The following is a 22,304-nucleotide window of genomic DNA, read 5'->3' as shown; positions in this document are numbered from 1 at the left end:
TGATAGTACAAACATTAAGTTATCCTGAATTTTTATTGTTCTTACAATTTTAAACAAGGGGATTTCTACTTAAAAATAAGGAAATGTACTTGAACTGTTGGATGATCATTAAACAGACCAATAATCACAGAACATCATAATGTGTTACCACCATCCCTGGCAAGAAACATCAATGTGGATCGTGTTATACAGTGTGTCCATAAAGTCATGGTGCACTTTTGACCGGTCACAGGAAAGCAACATAAGACGATAGAAATGTGAAATCTGCACCAAATAAAAGGAAAACCCTCCCAGTTTCTGTAGGATGATGTGGCAGCATGTGCGCATGCGCAGATGATGACGTAACACCGTGTATAGAGTGGAGCAGCCCACGGCCATGCCAGTCGAGATGTGGACAGTACAGAGGAAAGTTCAGTGTTTTCTGTGGCTCGCTAAATTCAAATCCGTGACCAAAGTGCAACGTGAATATCGGCACGTTTATAACAAAGCGCCACCACATAGGAATAACATTACTTGGTGGGATAAGCAGTTGAAGGAAACCGGCAGTTTGGTGGAGAAACCCCGTTCTGGTAGGCCATCAGTCAGTGACTAGTCTGTAGAGGCTATACGGGATAGCTACCTAAGGAGCCCTAAAAAATCTGTGTGAGCCCACATCGAACTGCACTGAATAGGTATGAAATTGGGAGAGTTTTCCTTTTATTTGGTGCAGATTTCACATTTCTATCATCTTTTGTTTTCCTGTGACCGGTCAAAAGTGCACCATGTCTTTACGGACACACTGTATTTAGTATAGAACCTAATAAATATTATGAATACTCTCTACTTTTGGCAATTCTCTGCATGTTAATGATGGGTTGGCATTTTGTAGCCTAGTGGAAATTCTACTAGAGTTGATCATTTTTCATTAGGATAAAGAAAAACATAGTACATATGGCCAGTTTAAGAGATGTTTCATATAATACGGTGTTTTGTTTATTAATAATCCTAATTGGTCATTTTAGTTTATAATACATCTATTCCATTCACTGTAACTCTGCCTTTAAACAAGGAGCAACACATCTGTTTCTGGGCATATGTTTAGGTTTGTCATAATATTCTTAATGTTAAAACAAAATTTAGTTGTGAAATTTTGATGATAGATTTCTTTTTAAGAGGAGAAATAATGTGATGAAGTAAATAAACTCTAAAACTGTTAGGAGATTTACAGATCACAACAGGCATTTCTGTCTATGTTGTGTAGATAGAGATGAAGCTATTTTAAAACATTGATTAATGCTATTTTAAGGTTAAAATACATGTCATTGTTTACTGTCACATTTTTGTGTAATTTGGTCATTCAGTTAGTAGTTATTGAGCCAATATTATGTAACTTCTTGCTAGAAAATAAAGATACTGCCCTGGCCGGTTGGCTCAGTGGTAGAGCGTCAGCCTGGCGTGCAGAAGTCCCGGGTTCGATTCCCGGCCAGGGCACACAGGAGAAGCGCCCATCTGTTTCTCCACCCCTCCCCCTCTCCTTCCTCTCTGTCTCTCTCTTCCCCTCCCGCAGCCAAGGCTCCATTGGAGCAAAGATGGCCTGGGTGCTGGGGATGGCTCCTCAGCCTCTGCCCCAGGCTCTAGAGTGACTCTGGTCGCAACAGAGCGACGCCCCGGAGGGGCAGAGCATTGCCCCCTGGTGGGCAGAGCGTCGCCCCCCTGGTGGGCGTACCGGGTGGATCCCGGTCAGGCGCATGCAGGAGTCTGTCTGACTGTCTCTCCCCGTTTCCGGCTTCAGAAAAATACAGAAAATAAATAAATAAATAAAGATACTGTTCTTATGCCATAGAACACATGGTGAAGTTTGGGAAACAAGCAGGAATTGAGGATATTATAAAGATAAAGGGTATTAATGCAGCAAGTGTAATGCTTTTGGAGAGTGACAGGAAGAGGAACATATGAGGCTTCCTAGGGGAGGCTGGATTGGAACTAGTGTTATAAAGTGAGAAGTCAGCCAGTCGAAAAAAGGGTCAAATGAGACCACATTCTAGGTGGACAGGATGGTGTGAACAAAGGCTGAGAGGTAGGCAACATCATGGTGTAATGTTAACGATTAAAACGGGAGGTGGGGAGAGGAGAAGCTGCAGAAGGAGGTGGAAACCTGGTCCTAAGGCCCTTGATGGCAGTGTTAAAGAGACTTAGCCCGGTGTCGAGCTGTGGAAGAATCATAAGAAGAGTGACACGGTCACATTTGTGTTTTGAATAGATGACTTTGCCCACTGTGTGGAGGATGGATTTGAGGGAGACAAGAGTAGCGGCAGTGGTCCAGATGAGAGGTGATGGGATCAGCACTGAGGCCTTGGCTACAGAGATAGAGAGGAGGGAATGGGTTTGAAAAGTAATCAAATCACAAATACAAAGCTTTTCCTTCAAATATGATAAAAATAATTTTATTTATTTTTTTAGATTTTATTTATTGAGTTTTAGAGAGAGAACAGAGAAAAAGAAAGGGAGAAGGAGGGGTGGGGGAAAAGCAGAAAGCATCAACTTGTCGTAGTTGCTTCCTGTATGTGCCTTGACCAGGCAAGCCCAGGGTTTCAGACCTGCAACCTCAGCATTCCAGGTTGACACTTTCTCCAGTGCGCCACCACAGGTCAGGCTGATAAAATTAATTTTAAATTAAAAATTAGTGGTGGGGAGAGGAAGAGAGAGACATAATAATAGAAAAATGTCACATGACATAGTGGTACCGTAGCTGCTAGAAACAGTTCCACTAATTAAGAAAATTGCTGCTGGTAGAACAGTGTATTTTTAGTATAATTGACCTAAGCTGTAAGAAGGTGGAATAGGGGTAACCTGAGTGTGTAGTACAACTAAACTTAGCGACCATAAAGCCATCCATCAGGAAGAAACCAGATCTTACGAGGCTTCCACCATTACCCGCGGTAGAAACTCAATAAATGTCCATTGTTGGTGATATTTTCTAGAGCCGCCAATTAGGATATTGATATTTTACAAAAGTGTACCACCTAGGAAAAGAAAATAGGGTAGAATTGTTTTCATTAAAACAATTGCAAGTTATTCTAAACAGTGCATGGGAACAAAGGTATTTTGGAGTGGCGAGAATATTTTGTATTAAACTCAAACATTTTTCTGTTGTTTAACAGATAATTTTAGGTTTTTTTTTTCTTTTCTAGAAGCACTATTTTTCCATGTATATGGAGGGTCTGGATTTATATGATATGTACATATTTCTTAAAATGTATCTCTTTCACAATTTGTTTTATATGGAGATAGTAAAGAAAGGAAGGACTTTTCAAACATAACTATTCCCTTTTAGACCCACTACCATCACCACTACAGAATATCTTGTATTTTTATAAAATGAATTTTCAGTTCTTTTTGAGATTTCTTTTTTTCATTTTGAGAAAACTGCTTTTCCTATTAATCTCTGATTTTGTTATGTATAAATCATTGTTAAATGTGTTCCTTTTCATTTTGTGTTTTCATTCTTGTCATATTTTCAACAAGTAGACTTTTCTTGTGTTTAGGAGACAGTGCCATTTGCTCATTCTTCATTATTCCATGACTATAGTTATGTTTCTGCCTGGAGCCATCCATCTATGCCAGCAGCTAAAAAACTGTGTATGTACTGAATTCAAATGCAATCCAACTGTTAAACTTACTGGAATTCCTTTCTCTTATGTCTTTCAGAAGCCTTGCACCGCCCCTATGGTTGTGATGTTGAACCCCAGGCACTGAATGAGGCCATCAGATGGAGCTCCAAGGAGAACTTGCTGGGAGCCACCGAGAGTGATCCTAATCTCTTTGTTGCACTTTATGATTTTGTAGCAAGTGGTGATAACACACTCAGCATCACTAAAGGTAAGCTGCTGAATAACATCCTCTCACTCTTCAGTGTCCATTCGTGATTAGGAAAGAAACGGGTCTGTTCTAGATTCTGCCTCCAAAATTAGCCTTTTTTTTAAACCTGTGAATGAGATAATACTACTTTGTTTACTTTATAGGACTTATTTATACACTAGAAAAATCACAATATATACATAAACTTTCTTCATTCTCAGAATTTGTATATGAGATATGCCAGCATTCATCTGCCACAAAGATAAGGTTCCCTCTCCATCTCTTCTCACTGATGGTGGCTGAGTCATGTTGCCGGACTCCAGTGCTACCCAAAGTGTTGTTTGTGACTGACTGCCTGTCTGAGAACTATTTGTTACCAGTTTGCAATGAGATTAAGAACTGCACTCAACCCTGGCCGGTTGGCTCAGCGGTAGAGCGTCAGCCTGGCGTGCGGGGGACCCGGGTTCGATTACCGGCCAGGGCACATAGGAGAAGCGCCCATTTGCTTCTCTCCCCCCCCCTTCCTCTCTGTCTCTCTCTTCCCCTCCCACAGCCAAGGCTCCATTGGAGCAAAGATGGCCCGGGCGCTGGGGATGGCTCCTTGGTCTCTGCCCCAGGCGCTAGAGTGGCTCAGGTTGCGGCAGAGCGACGCCCCCTGGTGGGCAGAGCGTTGCCCCTGGTGGGCGTGCCGGGTAGATCCCGGTCAGGCGCATGCGGGAGTCTGTCTGACTGTCTCTCCCCGTTTCCAGCTTCAGAAAAATACAAAAAAAAAAAAAAAAAAATGCACTCAAAATGTGAACCAACTACATGTACATCAACTAAGTACAATATTTATTATTTAGTTCAGCTGCCATTTTCTTTTTGGGAGCAAGACTTTCAGCATGAAGATAGTAGTCTATTGATTCACAGTCTGGCGCAAGCCTCTTATTGTGGACCTGCTTTGAGCAGCACTGGCCTAGACTAGTGATTTTCAACCTTCTTCATCTCACGACACATGTAAACTAATGACTAAAATTCTGTGGCACACCAAAAAAATATTTTTCACCCATCTGACAAAAAAAAAAATAAGTATGCTTTTAATTCATTCACACAGAACAGCTATTGTGTTGGCTGTTGTCATTTTTTAAATTTGACTATCTAAGGCAGGAGTCTCAAACTCAACTCAGCATGTGGGCCGCAGAGCAAGATCACAGCCGTTCGGCAGGCCGCACTAGGTCTACAAAAGGCAACTGTTACGCAACACTTTTCTCACTGCAGTTGAAAACAAAAAAAAATCAGTACAACAAGCACAATCGTACATGCAGTTTACTCAGTGTCACAAAACGACCAGAAACTGTAGTTCGCATCACAACTGCTGTTAACTAAGCTAATATCTAGCTAGGATGCTAGAGAAATGAAAAATACAAGTAGGCCCCTAGGCTTACTTAATTTTATCCAAAATATTTTGAACTTCGTGGATTAGTCTGCTGGCTGCACAAAATTGTTCGGTGGGCCGCATGCAGCCCGCGGAGTTTGAAACCCCTGATCTCAGGGAATTGAGGTCAGTGTTCCTAACTAAATTGTCAGGTACTGCATGTTTTAATAATTCCTGTGGCACACTGGTTGAAAATCACTAGCTTAGACAATTTATCTCTCATTTGTGTTTATACAGATTAGTGAAAGGAATAGTAGGAAGGGTTTCTATTGTAGTAATACTCTCAGAATAGTAATTTATTTTAGTTTATTTCTATAGTAAATTCTTATAAAAGGGAACACTGAGAACATGACCAAATAACATAATTGGTTTTTTGGAACAAGGACAGAAAATATGGAACAGTATGAGTATGGGCCACTGTCATTGTGTACATGAGTTGGATTACTAATTTGCCTAAACTTGTTATCTTTTGAACCTATGAAAGTCCTACTGGGAAAAAATATATTTCAGAATAATTTTTAACTGAACAAAATTGTAATGTCAGTGATTATTTGTTGGACGAATGCCTTTTATTTGTAAGGTTCAGAATGAGGTATTAAATGGGAGTGGATATACCACATTTAGGAGGCAGGCCTCCATTCAAGGAATGTTACCCTTAAATAAAATTTTTATATACATAAGGTTTTTTAACCCAGTCAGATTCATCAAAAGCAGAAATGTTTAGAACTGAGTTCTCAAGCTGGGGTGTAAGTATGGCCCCGCGTGGGTGTGGTGACATGTGTGTGTGTGCCAGAGGGTGTCGGAGGCACAGGGAAAGCGGAGTGCAGTATCTCCTGGTGCCTGCGTACTTAAATTTGTATGGGTGTGAGGTGTGCGTTCATGCAAGGGGAGGAAATGTTTACACAATTTCAGGATAAAACAAAGGACTTCATAGAAATTTTATACTTTGGGTTAGTCTGAGCTACAACAGACCCTTTACACCTTTACTGATACTTCTGCGGAGAAGTTTGTGAAACTGTGACTCAGAACATTCTTCTCTAGATAAAATTTGCATGTCAGTATTTTCCAAATAGCTCAGTCACCAAGGAAACATTGATAAAGCCAAGTGTGTTGAATCCTCTGTTACCACTACGGCAGCCACTGTTGTGGGATCGCCTTTACTTTATGGCCAACAGCGATTTCTCGTAACACCCACAAAATGCTAGATTTCTAGAGCAGGCTCTTCTTCTTAGTATAAAGGGATGTCATACTAAAGCTGTTTTATGGTTTTAAACACAATAAAATATATTTTAAAGATAAAATAACAGTACTTCCTTTTCCTTTGAAGGTGGTGATTTGCTTGAATTATAAAACAAAGTTCTCCCAGGATTCCTCTGTCAGTGGGGCCTGTGTTTTGGTATCTCTGCCAGTCCATACCCTTGTCAGTTTCCCTCCACAGTAGAAAATTCTCCTAACTGCCAAAAAAAGAGTCAAGTAGACAAAAACCTAGGGTGTTTCACTGTATCCTAATTGTGATGGCCTGTTCTTACCAGTTCTCTGTAAGGAAGCGACAATAATATACGTGGTTAAAGACCTACTGGTTACCTCTTTCACTCTTTTTTTTTTTTTTTTTTTCTGAAGCTGGAAACTGGGAAGGCAGTCAGACAGACTCCCGCATGCGCCCGACCGGGATCCACCCGGCACACCCACCAGGGGGCGATGCTCTGCCCATCCGGGGCGTTGCTCTGTCGCTACCAGAGCCACTCTAGCGCCTGGGGCAGAGACCAAGGAGCCATCCCCAGCGCCCGGGCCATCTTTTGCTCCAGTGGAGCCTTGGCTGCGGGAGGGGAAGAGAGAGACAGAGAGGAAGGAGAGGGGGAGGGGTGGAGAGGCAGATGGGCGCCTCTCCTGTGTGCCCTGGCCGGGAATCGAACCCGGGACTTCCGCACGCCAGGCCGACGCTCTACCACTGAGTCAACCGGCCAGGGCCACCTCTTTCAGTTCTTGTGAAGTGAAAGAGAAAGGCTGTGGAGCGAGTTTTGTTTTTCTAGCAGTGAGGTCTTCTTCTTGTGCATTTCCACCGCCACACCACCCAGACCCCTATCTGTCTGTACATGTGTGTACTCTATATATAACGTGTATGTGAGTCTGTGCTCCTGGTGTTTTTTCTCATTGGCTGTCTCGCATCCAGGTGTCTTGGGTGAGAACGGAGGGGCTAATAACATGGTCCTGTGCTCAACAGGGCTGTTGAAAAAAGTGAGATGGCTGCCAGAGGGAGGACTGTGTTTGTCCTTATTAGTCTTTGCCTGATAACCACTGGGCTATGTGCTTTTGATTGATTTGGCTTTTTTTCTGCTTTCTAACACTGAGAAGTACATGTAAATTTTAGAGAAAGGCTTGCCTCTTGACTAGGAGCCTAAGGTCTTAGAAGGATTGTTGAGATTATCAGTTATTACTAATGATAGCTCTTTCACCTTCCCTGTTTGTGCTGCAAGTGTAGTAGGGGCAAAGTGTATGTGATGGGGTCTAATGCTGATTATACAACTTCAGTGGAGGAATCAAGGACATTGAAGTCAACAGCAAAGATACTCTGAGTAACTTGAGTCTTGGGTTCCAACAGGAGACTCGGCTTCCTTTCCCACACACTAATTTTAGAGGAGTGGATAGGAGTGACTCATTCTTCATGGGGAATGGGAGGGAAACTGGGAAACTATAACTATTTAAAACTTGAGTCCTGGCAAAGATTGTGCTTTGGGAGTCCTTATTGCTCACCTCCCATCCCCCAAACAGTTTTCTTTCTGCAAATATTGCTGAAGCTCTGTAGTCTGAGCTTTTGTGTGTGTGTGTGTGTGTGTGTGTGTGTGTTTTTTTTTTTTTTTTTTTTTTTTTTTTTTTTTTTTTTTTTACAGAGGCAGAGATAGACAGGGACAGACAGGAATGGAGAGAGATGAGAAGCATCAATCATTAGTTTTTCATTGCGTGTTGCGACTTCTTAGTTGTTCATTGATTGCTTTCTCACATGTGCCTTGACCGCGGGCCTTCAGCAGACCGGGTAACCCCTTGCTGGAGCCAGTGACCTTGGGTCCAAGCTGGTGAGCTTTTTGCTCAAGCCAGATGAGCCCGCACTCAAGCTGGCGAGCTCGGGTCTCAAACCTGGGTCCTTCCACATCCCAGTCTGATGCTCTATCCACTGCGCCACCACCTGGTGAGGCGCTTTTGTGTTTTTTTTACATTGATGGTTTTGTTGCCATGGTGCCAAGTGAAATTTAGAAGGAACGTGTTTCCCATGGCTAATCCCTAATCTTTGGATGCTTGTTAGTGTTGAACTTTATATAAGATACATTCCTTGACAAACTGTTTTGGGGGATAAGTGAATTTTATTTTAATTTTATGAAGGGTGAGACTAGGTCATTTTCCAGCCATTTGAGTAACCTTTGTATCTCACCTTACTACCATATGTGGAATTTTCCAGACATTTTTAGTTGGTGTAAAAACCTTTAAAAGCCAGTAGTAAATGCCAGAAGGCCACTTCTAACTATACTTCTTTTGTTTAAGCTACAAGCTAAAGAGATCAATGAGGATATGATGAACAGCCAAGTTTGTTTTCATTATTAAAAAAAAAATTGTTGGCGTAAAAGTTCCTGATGCATTTTAAAGTGAGTTTAAAATTTGACAGTAGGCTGCTCTTTTTTTTATTTGTTTGTGACAGAGACAGAGTCAGAGAGAGGGACAGATAGGGACAGACAGACAGGAACGGAGAGAGATGAGAAACATCAATTCTTCATTGCAGTTCCTTAGTTGTTCATTGATTGCTTTCTCATATGTCCCTTGATTGGGGGGGGGGGCTACAGCAGAGTGAGTGACCCCTAGCTCAAGCCAGCAACCTTGGGCTCAAGCTGGTGACCTCGGAGTCTCGAACCTGGGTCCTCTACATCCCAGTCTGATGCTCTATCCACTGTGCCACCGCCTGGTCAGGCAGTAGGCTGTTCTTATTTGAGATAAAGTCTTAACATCATCTCTTCTGTTCTGTGATGACCTCATGGCTAGGTGAAAAGCTACGAGTCCTTGGCTACAACCAGAATGGTGAATGGAGTGAAGTTCGCTCTAAGAATGGCCAAGGCTGGGTGCCGAGCAATTACATCACCCCGGTCAACAGCCTGGAAAAGCATTCCTGGTACCACGGCCCCGTGTCACGCAGTGCAGCAGAGTATCTCCTGAGCAGCTTAATCAACGGCAGTTTCCTGGTGCGAGAAAGTGAGAGCAGTCCTGGGCAGCTGTCCATCTCGCTGAGGTACGAGGGGCGCGTGTATCACTACAGGATCAACACCGCCACCGACGGCAAGGTGAGACCGGCCGCCAGCTCTGCACGGGCACTAGTTGGCTGCTCTGTGGAAATGGGACGCAGAATGACTGAAGAATATAGTTTTTATATCTGACATGACAGAAAATAATCACTGGTGTGAGTTTGAACTGCTTGGCATGTTAGAGAGACCTTATTCTTTTCAAAAGAATATAGCAATGGGAATTTAAAACTATTAATAATTTAATAATGAACTCGATGTGAACAATGAAGGAAACTGCAGGATAAGTTAGCTGTTCTAGTCATCATTAATATATAAAGAGAAACATACACATCTAAGACGTTGTACAGAATTCATAAATTAATGCTTGTATCTGAAAATTATTATAATCTCTACCAACAAGTTCACAGAGTAAGAATTTAGGCTCCTAAGACTGATGTTGATCATTAATGTGTGGTAATATAAATAGATGAATTGTTTAGCAATTTACATGTTGGAAAGACCAACCAGTTTAGGATGGTTGTGTTAGAATAGAATTGTTTTACTTTATGAACTATAAAATGTAGACTTAGGTCAGTTCTTTCATTGAATAGTGCATTTGGGTTGAGTGGTGTCTTCCATTCTTTTCCTCTAACTCAGTGGTAGTCAACCTGGTCCCTACCGCCCACTAGTGGGCATTCCAGCTTTCATGATGGGCGGTAGCGGAGCAACCAAAGTATAAATAAAAAGAGAGATTTAACTATAGTATGTTGTTTTATAAAGATTTATTCTGCCAAACTTAGAAAAATCTGACATAAAGTACTTGGTAAGTAATTATTATTATATGCTTTAACTTGCTGTAACTTTGCTTTATAAATTTTATAAAGTAAAGTTACTTCCCTACTTTATAAATCACCATTACTATGGAACTGGTGAGTGGTTAGAAAATTTACTACTAACAGAGATACAAAAGTAGGTATAAAAAGGTTGACTACCCCTGCTCTATGTGATGTGCAGAGTGGGGGGCTTTAGAGCAAGCAGACTTGCTCTGCTGTGTAACTCTGCCATTTACTTGTAACTTTGTGACCTTACATAAACCTCAGTTTCCCATCCCGCTCTATTGGATTCTTGTGAGGATTAAATGAAATAATTTCTGTAAAACATATGGCTGATATAAAGTAGGAAATAAGAAAATCATGAATTCTTTCTCTTTTGCACCATCTTATAGATCAGCGGTTCTCAACCTGTGGGTCAAGACCCCGGCGGGGGTCGAACGACCAAAACACAGGGGTTGCCTAAAGCCATCGGAAATACATATTTTATTTAAATATTTATTTTATTTAAATATGTATTTCCGATGGCTTGATGGCTTGATGGCTTTAGGCGACCCCTGTGTTTTGGTCGTTCGACCCCCGCTGGGGTTGCGACCCACAGGTTGAGAACCGCTGTTATAGATACATTGTCTCTTGCTGAAACTAAATAGAATCAGATAACTAATAATATACAAGAGACCAGGAGCTATACTTCTGGTTATATACCCTACAGAAAGAAGTGCGTATGTGTACAGAAGGCATGTACAAGAATGTTCATAGCAGCAGTAGTTATAATAGCCCAAAACTAGAAACTCCCAACTGTCTAAAAATAATAGAATTAATAAATAATAGAATTAATAAATAGAAATAATAGAATTAATATAATAAATATAATTAATAATAGAATTAATAAAAATAATAGAATTATAAATTATAGTATGTTCATAAAATGCAGTCTCATACAACAAAGGTGAACATAGTACTGTACACACATCAAGAAAACTACGGCCTGCCAGCTGCTTACTATTGTCAATAAGATTGGATTGGAACACAGCCACACTCATTTGTTTATTTATTGTCTGTGGCTGCTCTCTTATTATTATAGCAAATTTGAGTATTTGCAACAGAGATGCTATGGCCACAAATCTAAAATATTTACTGTCTGGCCCTAAGGTTTTGATCCCTGTCGTCGATGAATGACTCTGACACACATACCTGAGTGAGGGATTATGATGGGTGGGGGGGTGATGCCCATGGGGTAGGGATTTCTTTGTGGGGAGATGAAAATGTTCTAGGGTTAGACAGTGGTAATGGTTGGACAGCTTTGGGAATCTTCCAACACCACTGAACTGTACACTTGAAAGTGGTGAATTTTATGGTATAGGAATTATATCAATGAAAAAGCTGAGCAGCCTAGACATTTTGTAAACTTGGATGAATAGATAATATTTCTGGCTGTGTTAACATTTTTTTTAGTATAATTTTTAATGTACGATACAGTGAATTGGCAGAGTTGTTGCAAAATGACGAAATTCAGTTCTAGTCAGTGAGGTAATAGCCTAGGCATCTAGATTAAAAAATGGGCCCTACTGTCTCGAGTTGTGTTAGCATTTTAATGCTATAAAATACTATGTCAATCTCTTAAAATTCTGGCTTTCTGTAGTCTGTATTAGACACACTGGTTTTATATTTTACTTATGCTTTAAGATTTAGAATTTTTAAATGTATTTTTGCCCTGAATTAAGTGTTAATTTGATGAAAACTCTGCTTTTAAAATCATCACTTAAGCCTGACCAGGTGGTGGCGCAGTGGATAGAGCGTTGGACTGGGATGCAGAGGACCCAGGTTTGAGACTCTGAAGTCGCCAGCTTGTGTGCAGGTTCATCTGGTTTGAGCAAAGCTCACCAGCTTGAGCCCAAGGTCACTGGCTTGAGCAAGGGGTTACTCGCTCTGCTGTAGCCTCCTGGTCAAGGCACATATGAGAAAGCTATCAATGAACAACTAAAGTACCACAATGAAAAATTGATGCTTCTCATCTCTCTCCCTTCCTGTCTGTCTGTCCCTATCTGTCCCTCTCTCTGACTCTCTCTCTGTCTCTGTCAAAAAAAAAAATCACTTAATGGGTTCTAATAAATTTAAAAACTTGAAAAAAAAGTTGAGTGAAGAAAGCAGACACAGAACACCTTGATTGATTCCATTTGTGTCGAGTTCAGAAGCTGGCCAGGCCATCTGAGGGGTTGGAAGTCAGCAGCGCAGCCACCTTTGTGGGATGGGGGTGGGGACACAAGGGAAGCCCTGGGCTGCGATGGTAGATTCTCGGTATGGGAGATGCTGACATGGGTGAGTTCATTTATAACAGTTAGTACTTCTCCATTGATTAATTGTATATTTTTCTGTATACAAGAAAAAAATTTTTTTAAATAAGCTCCCTTGGAAAAGAAGGCCCAAAGACTGCAGTCTTTCTTTACACTTATTGCTTATCACAGATTAACTACTGTGTTCCTAACGGACTCTGAAATAAAATCGTGTCTCTTTTTTTTAACAGCCTAGACACTTAAAAGCACATTCTAATTAAATAAAAATGATAAGTTATTTGACTATCCTTGCTCTCCCCCCCCCCATCTAAATTGGTGGTTTTTAAAATTATGTTCTGTGCAAGATTCTAAAAGGGGTATTTGATAACCCACAGGAGGCCGAGATCCCTCTGGCCTGCTTTCATTGGAGACTCTCTCCCTTTATTTGTCTAATATATTTGGGTTCCACAGTCCTCATGCTTTAAAAGTATTTGAAGTCCAGGGAGGTATCTGGGAAGCTTCTCCTCCAGGCCAGGGCTGATTGCAGACGTGCAGGAGGAGTGGCTTACGGTTAAGCTGAGGTTCTGTTTTCCCTGCAGCATCTTTAATTCTTTCGTCTACCTCTATAGGATAACCTCGCAGCTTTATGTCTTCAGACCAGTGAAATGACGGGCTTTTAAAACAGTGTCCTCTCTCTTTTCAAGTTGGGTTAGCTGTCCTCCTGCCTTTCTCTCCAGGTGTACGTGACCGCCGAGAGCCGCTTCAGCACCTTGGCAGAGCTTGTCCACCACCACTCCACAGTGGCAGACGGGCTGGTGACCACACTGCACTACCCCGCCCCCAAATGCAACAAGCCTACCGTTTACGGTGTGTCCCCCATCCACGACAAGTGGGAAATGGAACGAACAGATATCACCATGAAGCACAAACTTGGGGGTGGTCAGTATGGAGAGGTTTACGTTGGCGTCTGGAAAAAATACAGCCTGACCGTTGCAGTGAAAACACTGAAGGTGGGTTGCTGAGAATCACAGTTTACAGGTGTCCCTTTCTTTTGTGCTGAATCACTTGGAAATACCAGCGTGCCCTTCTTTAACTTTGGAACACTTTCCACCCACTGGTGCCAAGCACATCAGCAGATTGTGATGATCAGTCCTCGTGCCATTGCTGACAGAGCAGGGGCAGAGTATTCCCTGCAGTGCAGTGAAACCCACATGCAGGGAAGTTTGTCTCTGGAGGCTGTTGATGTAGATGTTAGTGGGAGGTTAGCAGCAAATTACAAGTTATTAAAGCAAAACAGCATGTTTTGCTTCCTTAGCATGACTCCTGCTGAACAGAATTCTTCGTGCATTGTTCCCAGACTCTTTTTCCCTCTCCTCTCTCCCTCCCTTCCCCTCTCCCTGCCCCTTCATCTCCCTGCCTCTTGCTCCCATATCTTCATGAGAAGAGATCATTTTTTGTTCTTAATATTCACAGAAGTCTTCTTCCTGACCCATGCTCTCTTCTTTAAACATCTTGGTATCAGATGGCAGGGTTTTCACTCAGTGTTCTCTGAGAGTCCCCTGTGTGCCTCAGTGGCTCTGTCATATCGCTGCTGGGGGCTGATCTGCAGCTATGAGTCATGGTCAGTTCGTGTTAGCAAGCAATTATTAGGCGTATTCTGAATGTGAAATGATACTGAGGCCTTGCAAACATGCATTGCACCTTAAGGAATCTGTCAGGCAGCTGACTGCCATGTCTCCTCTCTCAGAGACTGAGAAATCTTGGAAAGGAAACTGTCAGAGCTGGCATCCATGACTCCCCGTCCCTCCCCTGTGCATTTCAGTTGTGATAGGATGTGATTGCTGAATTTTGCTCACCCTGCTAATTTTTACTATTTGTATAATTTTTAAATATTGTATAATTTTTTTTTTTTTTGTATTTTTCCAAAGCTGGAAATAGGGAGGCAGAGACTCCCGCATGTGCCTGACTGGGATCCACCCGGCATGCCCACCAGGGGGCAATGCTCTGCCCATCTGGGGCGTTGCTCTGCTGTAACCAGAGCCATTCTAGCGCCTGAGGCAGTGGCCATGGAGCCATCCTCAGCGCTTGGGCCAACTTTGCTCCACTGGAGCCTCGGCTGTGGGAGGGGAAGAGAGAGACAGAGAGGAAGGAGAGGGGGAGGGGTAGAGAAGCAGATGGGCGCTTCTCCTGTGTGCCCTGGCCAGGAATCGAACCCGGGACTCCTGCACGCCAGGCTGACGCTCTACCACTGAGCCAACCGGCCAGGGCTAAATATTGTATAAATTTAAGGACATTTTTGTTTTTTAATCAGACTTCTGTAGAGCATAGTAGGTTATAATAAAATTTCTAAATGTGTATGTTAAAATATTCAGAAGATGCCTTCTTTTAAAGCTGAAGTTTTAGGCTGTGAGCTGATTAACGTGGCTAAGATGGGCTTTGTCCTTTTTCTTTGTCCCCGTCCCCATGCAGGAGGACACCATGGAGGTGGAGGAGTTCCTGAAGGAGGCCGCAGTGATGAAGGAGATCAAGCACCCGAACCTGGTGCAGCTCTTAGGTGAGGAGCTGCCTGATGTAGGTCCCCCCCAGGTGCTCATCCCTCCACAGTGCTCGCCCCCCCAGGTGGTCATCCCCAGCCCTGTTCCCTCTAAACCCTCCTCTCATCAACACGGTGGAAGCTTCAGGTGTGAGCCCACCTCGTCAGTGGCTGTTATTTCCATCAGCAGGCTCTGTTTACAAATTGCCTGAGAAATGGTGGCCTTGTTGACTGCAATATCTAAAACTGCCTGGTTTGTGGTGATTGCCCCACATTCTAGGTTCAGAACTATTCAAAAATGATTCCAGATCAAAACTTGTCACAAAATAATGAGACGTTAAACAAGAGATTGTTGAAAAGAAGCAAATAAAAAATCATGACCATACCCATCAGTTTCCCTTTCCATGTAGAAAGTGCTGTGCCCTGGTAGACAGGCTTTTCACCTGTTCAGGCCACAAGGAAGCCAGTGTCTGTACCCTGTGCCCGTTTCAAAACAGAGCCACTTTCTTGGGATGTTCATATTGGGCCAAAGTATCCCAAAGGAAATAGTTTCTTGTTGGTTCTTTACAAAGACTATGTTATGACTATAGAAACAGGTATCTTTTTACGAAGCGTTGCTCCAAGCTGGGTTCAGTCTTCATCATATGCACAATTGCGGTTCCTTTTAGATCAGCATCATCAGCACGCAGTTGTGAATGGCATCATGAGCAGACACAGAGCTCCAGAAAGTTTGGTCTTCCTGGCCCCTTGTGGAATTTATACAAGTAACTCTGCTTTTGTCCAACCAGCAAACACTCAAGTGCATATGCATTTCCAGAATTATATAATGGAAGTAGAGACTCCCTTATCAACCATCTTCTTAATTTGGCTATATTATTTTCAGAGAATGTGATGGCAAGAAGGGAAAAGGTTACTGCCAAACTAGATTTTAAAAATTGTTGTGTATTTTTGCCAAAGTGGTTTTGAATGTTTGAACGTATACTGGAGAAACAAGCTTCACTTTGAACTATCAGGTGTGTGCACTCTGGAGCCTCCATTTTACATTGTGACGGAATACATGCCCTACGGGAACTTGCTCGACTATCTCCGGGAATGCAACCGGGAGGAGGTGACTGCCGTTGTCCTGCTTTACATGGCCACACAGATCTCGTCTGCTATGGAGTACTTAGAGAAGAAGAATTTCATCCACAGGTTTGTAAAACCCGGTTATTGCTCAGAATGAACCACGGAGGTACCTTGCCTGTCATGCAGATAAAGGGAAGAGTGTGGGAACTTGCCCAGAAATGTTCATATGATTCAGAAAAGTCATTTTCCCTTTCACAGGGCCCATTATGATGTTATTTCAATTTTACACCTGGGTACTCTGATTAAAGTATTAATGAGGGGCCTTCTTTGTTCTCTAAACAGAAAGCTCTTTATTTTGCCCAGGGCTGTATTCCATAGCCTTTTGCTCCATCTAGAGGCTTAATTTAAAAAATAGCTTTTGTCTTAGTGAAGAACTTAAACCCTTGTAGGAAAGTATTTGTTGCTCACCTCTGAAACCTATCCCTGTGTGCAGTTGACCCTCGAACAACATGGGTTTGAACTGTGAGGGTCCACTTATAACAGATTTTTTTCTTCAATAAATATGTGTAGGTCTGTAAATGTATTTTCTTCCTTATGATTTTCTTAATATCATTTTTTCTCTAGCTTGCTTTATTGTAAGAATGCAGTATATAGGCCCTGGCCGGTTGGCTCAGTGGTAGAGTGTCGGCCTGGCGTGCAGAAGTCCCGGGTTCGATTCCCGGCCAGGGCACACAGGAGAAGCGCCCGTCTGCTTCTCCACCCCTCCCCCTCTTCTTCCTCTCTGTCTCTCTCTCCCCCTCCCTCAGCAAGGCTCCATTGGAGCAAAGATGGCCCGGGCACTGGGGGTGGCTCCTTGACCTCTGCCCCAGGCGCTGGAGTGACTCTGGTCACGATAGAGCGACGCCCCGGAGGGGCAGAGCATCGCCCCCTGGTGGGCGTGCCGGATGGATCCTGGTCGGGCGCATGCAGGAGTTTGTCTTACTGTCTCTCCCCGTTTCCAGTTTCAGGGAAAAAAAAAAAAAAAAGAATGCAGTATATAATGTATATAACATAGAAAAGATGTTTTAATTATTATCTATAAGGTTTCCAGTCAACAGTAGGCTATTAGTAGTTAAGTTTTGGGGGAGTCAAAGTTATACATAGGTTGATGGGATGGGCATGGGGTTGGCAACCCTAACACTCGCATTGTTCAAGTGTCAACTGTGTTTATGAATAGGCACCTATTTTCTGAAGCTTGCTTTATTCAGCATGATGTAACGGCCTCTTGATAAGTGCTCTACAAGTGATATATAATTAGTGGCCTTCTACCATGTTAGCGATTATCACAGGATACTGCCATATCTGAGAGCATTTACTTATCAACTCTGCTTGTAGCACAAAGAACCAATAATAGAGCATTCATGGTCACTTTCCTTACCACCTGGATAGAATCACATTAGGGTTCTCTTTCCCACAGAGATCTTGCAGCTCGGAACTGCCTAGTGGGAGAAAACCATGTAGTAAAAGTGGCTGACTTTGGCTTAAGTAGATTGATGACTGGAGATACCTACACTGCTCATGCTGGAGCCAAATTTCCTATTAAGTGGACAGCACCAGAGAGTCTTGCCTACAATACCTTCTCAATTAAATCTGATGTCTGGGGTAAGGTTGGAAGGGGCCTTTTTCTGCATGTGTTATTTTGTTTTCTTTGTAAATGCTCTTAATTGTCTAAAGCTTCTCTTTTATATGACCAGTATCCTCTGCCTTGACCCCCATCCTCTTCAGTCATTCAGCAAGTACTTACAAAATACTGACTGTCTGCCAAGCATTGTGCTAGGCTCTTAGCATAGGAAGAAAGTAAAAAATGGAAGTCCCTGCTTCAAGGAGCCCACCGGCTAGCCCTCGTATTGCATTGGATCTAATGATCCTCTCTGTGAGGTGCCCTCTTTTCCCCGTTAGGCTTTAGTGCTCATGGGCAGGGTGCTGGGACACACAGAGTAGCACCTCTTGTCAGGGGAGGCCCGCTGTAGTTCACCCAGCTGCTGCTGCCATGCACAGCAGTGTGATGTAGAAGGGGCTCAGTGGACTGCACCCGTCTGGGACTCGGGGTTGTAGGCCAATAGAAATATTTGTAGGATCCTGAGTCACTCTTTACCAGAAATCTCAAACAGAAATAACCAATGACAAAATCAAATTCTTTTTTCTAGTGTGATTTTTATCTGATTTTAAATGAGTTCATCTTTATATTTACTCTAACATTAGCTGAAGTAAAAACAGTGCCTCTCATTAGATCATAAATTGTTCTAAGATTTTTTTTTTTTTTTTTTTTTTTGTGGCAGAGACAGAGAGTCAGAGAGAGGGACAGATAGGGACAGACAGGAAGGGAGAGAGATGAGAAACATCAGTTCTTCGTTGCGGCTTTTTAGTTGTTCATTGATTGATTTCTCGTATGTGCCTTGACTGCGGGCCTTCAGCAGACCGAGTAACCTGTTGTTCAAGCTAGTGACCTTGGGCTCAAGCTGTTGAGTCATGCTCAAACCAGATGAGCCCGCGCTCAAGCTGGTGACCTCAGGGTCTCGAACCTGGGTCCTCCACATCCCAGTCCAACACTCTATCTACTGCGCCACCACCTGGTCAGGCAAGAAAAGTTTTGATTATGCCTCAGACTCCTTAAGTGGTCATAGTTTAGTCTCCTTCATTGTAGTAAAGGAAATCTGAAGAAAAGATGGAAAATATAAAGAAAACCATCTTGAGGTTACACCTGAAGTGTTCCTGTCCTGTGACAGGTATATTAGAAGGGCAAGTCATGCTATAAGAGTTAGAAGAGTATACGTTATACGTTGGGTAACTGGAATGTTACCTAAATTTGGAAGGTAATAACCTAATGATATAAAATAAAATAATCAGAGAAGAAACATTAAGCTCTTTTTCTTCCTTATGCAGCTTTTGGGGTACTGTTGTGGGAAATTGCTACCTATGGAATGTCACCGTATCCCGGTATTGACCTGTCTCAGGTCTACGATCTGCTGGAAAAGGGATATCGAATGGAACAGCCTGAAGGGTGCCCCCCTAAGGTTTATGAACTTATGAGAGCATGTGAGTATTTTTGCTTATTTTAATTTTAAAGGTTTGAGGCAGCAATTCAGGGTGATTAACAGAATTGCAAATATTTTTCCTGTCAGTGTTAGTTTGAATCCATCCTCATGGTCTATAAAAAGTTGGTCATTGGTCAGCCAGTTGGCGTATCATGTTATACCATTGAGTCTTACTGAAGTCCTAAGAATCATTGTCCATGGCCAATATATTGAGCCAATTTCCCAGAAACATTGGTAGATTTAAAAAAAATATTTATTGATTTTTAGAGGAGAGAGAGAGATGAGGGGAGGAGTTTGTAGTTTGTAGTATCAGTTGAAGTATCAGTTTGTAGTTGCTTCTTGTGTGTGCCTTGACTGGACAAGCCTGGGGTTTCAAACCGGCAACCTCAGCATTCCAGATCGGCTCTCTATCCACTGTGCCACCACAGGCCAGGCAAGTGCATTTAATAGGATAACAAGAAATTGGGCTTGAAGTTTAGGTAGGGGAGGACTGCTTTTAACTAGATAAAAATGATTGCTAAAGACCATGGAGAATGGCCTGACCAGGCAATGGCGCAGTGGATGGAGCGTCAGACTGGGATGCAGAAGACACAGGTTCAGAACCTCAAGATTGCCGGCTTGAGCGCAGGGTCGCTGGCTTGGACCCAAGGTCACTGGCTTGAGCAAGGGGTTACTTGCTCTGCTGTAGCCCACTGGTCAAGGCACATATGAGAAAGCAATCAATGAACAACTCAGATGCTGCAATGAAGAATCCATGCTTCTCATCTCTCACCCTTCCTGTCTGTCTTTATCTGTCCGTCTCCCTCTCTCACTCACCAAAAAAAAAAAAAAAAGATTTAAGACCAGGGAGAACATATGGAAGTCACCTCTATGATAATAAACAATGCATCTGACTTTTTGAAGACAGGAAAAGTGAAATGGTCATAGTGAATTAAATTGCAGTTGTGTCTGAGCATAAATCTTCTTTTCTCACTGAGCCATCGGCATTGTCTGCTATCCTTTGTTAAATGTGAACTGCAAGCTCCTTCTTTCTGATGCCTGTTATATTTCTGAATATGCACAGCTCATGCTTTCTAAGGATAAGAGTGAGTTTGAAGACAGGTTTAACTTCTTTTATTTTTCCAGTAGAAGAAAACTTGCCATTTTCTAAATTATCTCCCCACCCCTCCTCATCCCTAAAGTGGAGGAATAGAGCTGAGGCTGCACAGAAGGACCCTTCCTAGGAAGTGGGTTCCTCACCCCCGAGTTGAGCTGAGAGGCAGCTGCCTCACTGTTGTTGTGAACACGCTGTGACTCTGCATTAACAAGCACACGTCATGATGTCGGGTGTGCCGCTGGATGCTTCATTCCTGCAGGGAGCTTTTCATATTTCCTCCTTTGTTGCTAGGCTGGAAGTGGAGCCCTGCCGACAGGCCCTCTTTTGCTGAAACACATCAAGCTTTTGAAACCATGTTCCATGATTCCAGCATTTCCGAAGGTGAGAAGCTGTTGGTTCACCGTTGAGGGCTGTTTCTGGGTGGTAAGAACATTTCAAAAATGGTAGACGCTGTAGTTTGGGGCTGCATTTCTGGATATTGAGTTCTCGGCCTTCATTCTTGTTTTGATTTTTTTGTTGTTGTTTTATTTTTAATGTCTGTGTTTCTATCATACTTAAAATATAATTTCAATATTAAAAATTAACTCAATTTCTTCATAAAGAGAATAATTCAATACTTTAAGCATTAACACTTATGTAGGGAAGAGAAGATGGAAAAATGAGTCTGAAAATGTTCCAACTCCTTGAAGCATACCTACAAAGGCAGAACCAAGCTATAAAAGCAATACTCAGAAATTTTGTTTCTGGAAATAGGTGCTAAGGAAATAATTTAGGGCGTGACCAGAGATTTTGCCACAATGATGTTACATCAGAGTGTAGTTTATAATATTGAAAAATTAAGAACAATTTAAATGTCTAGTGGGCTGTTAATTATTGTATTTATATAATTATGTATTTGAAGTATTTTTAAGTATATTGACATGGAGAGGAGTTTAGAATGACCATGTTACGCTGTGAACAGTGAGAGCCCTTTTCTTACCTAAAAGCAATGCTATATACACACATAGTTCCCCACTTTTGTGTATAATGCCTCTATAAACAATAAACTTTTTTTTTTTGGCAGAGAGAGAGAGAGAGAGAGGGACAGACAGACAGGAAGGGAGATAGATGAGAAACATTAATTCCTTAGTTGTTAATTGATTGATTTCTCACATGTGCCTTGACTGGGGGGAGGGCTACAGCAGACCGAGTGACCCCTTGCTCGAGCCAGTGACCTTGGGCTCAAGCTGGTGAGCCTTGCTCAAACCAGATGAGCCCGCACTCAAGCTTGTGACTTCGGGGTCTCGAACCTGGGTCCTCCTCATCCCAGTTCGATGTTCTATCCACTGCGCCACCACCTGTCAGGCCAACAAAGAACTTTTGACAGAGACTATTCATAGAGCTAAAACACAACATTCTTAGTTATACTTGCCTGTTAGACACTTTGAGATGGTTCTAGAACTTTATATAGTTTTTATATCTTCCCTTTTCTCCATAATTGAACACAGAACTTGCTGTTTAAGTTCAAGTAAAAATATTAGAAGAAATCAGGCAAATTGATTTTGTCTGCCTCCCTTAGTGGTTTATCATATCTAGGGGAGGGGAAAAGGGAAAGCACAGCATTGAAATTGAATAGGTGTATACATTGTAGTCCTTTGATGTAGGGAGTTATCACAGGCTGCGTGGGCACAGCTCCTTCGGGGTGGATTGCTGGCTGCCTGTCACAGGACTCTCCTTGCCTCTGTGCTTTTCCCTGTGGCATCCAAGTGGTAGAAGTCACCAATATTGGCCAAAGAGTAGGGTCCATTTTTTCGGCACTTTTGTGTTAACTTTTATCTTCTGTTAAATCATTGGTTAAATATTTCTGCTTCTCTTAAAAATGTTATCTCTTTTTATAAAATCCGTCCATCAGTTTTCAAAGCTAACTTCAATTCACAGTTG

General features: G+C 42.4%; 1 protein-coding gene across 4 annotated transcripts in view; it reads left to right on the top strand.

Moving 5' to 3' along the window:
• The window catches only part of ABL2 (ABL proto-oncogene 2, non-receptor tyrosine kinase), a 75,025-nt gene that overhangs the window by 47,912 nt on the left and 4,809 nt on the right, over positions 1 to 22,304 (top strand). For all 4 annotated transcript variants that reach the window (XM_066261251.1, XM_066261249.1, XM_066261252.1 and 1 more), the window contains exons 2-9: positions 3,688 to 3,858; positions 9,278 to 9,573; positions 13,354 to 13,626; positions 15,086 to 15,170; positions 16,163 to 16,340; positions 17,671 to 17,855; positions 19,137 to 19,289; positions 20,676 to 20,765. In XM_066261251.1, the coding sequence (XP_066117348.1) occupies positions 3,688 to 3,858; positions 9,278 to 9,573; positions 13,354 to 13,626; positions 15,086 to 15,170; positions 16,163 to 16,340; positions 17,671 to 17,855; positions 19,137 to 19,289; positions 20,676 to 20,765 (1,431 nt within the window). The remainder of the gene's footprint in view (positions 1 to 3,687; positions 3,859 to 9,277; positions 9,574 to 13,353; positions 13,627 to 15,085; positions 15,171 to 16,162; positions 16,341 to 17,670; positions 17,856 to 19,136; positions 19,290 to 20,675; positions 20,766 to 22,304) is intronic.

This window comes from Saccopteryx bilineata, chromosome 2, assembly GCF_036850765.1.
Source record: "Saccopteryx bilineata isolate mSacBil1 chromosome 2, mSacBil1_pri_phased_curated, whole genome shotgun sequence".
Lineage (NCBI taxonomy): Eukaryota > Metazoa > Chordata > Mammalia > Chiroptera > Emballonuridae > Saccopteryx > Saccopteryx bilineata.
The sequence above is the reverse complement of the archived record's forward strand: the minus strand, read 5'-3'. Positions and strand labels throughout refer to the sequence as shown.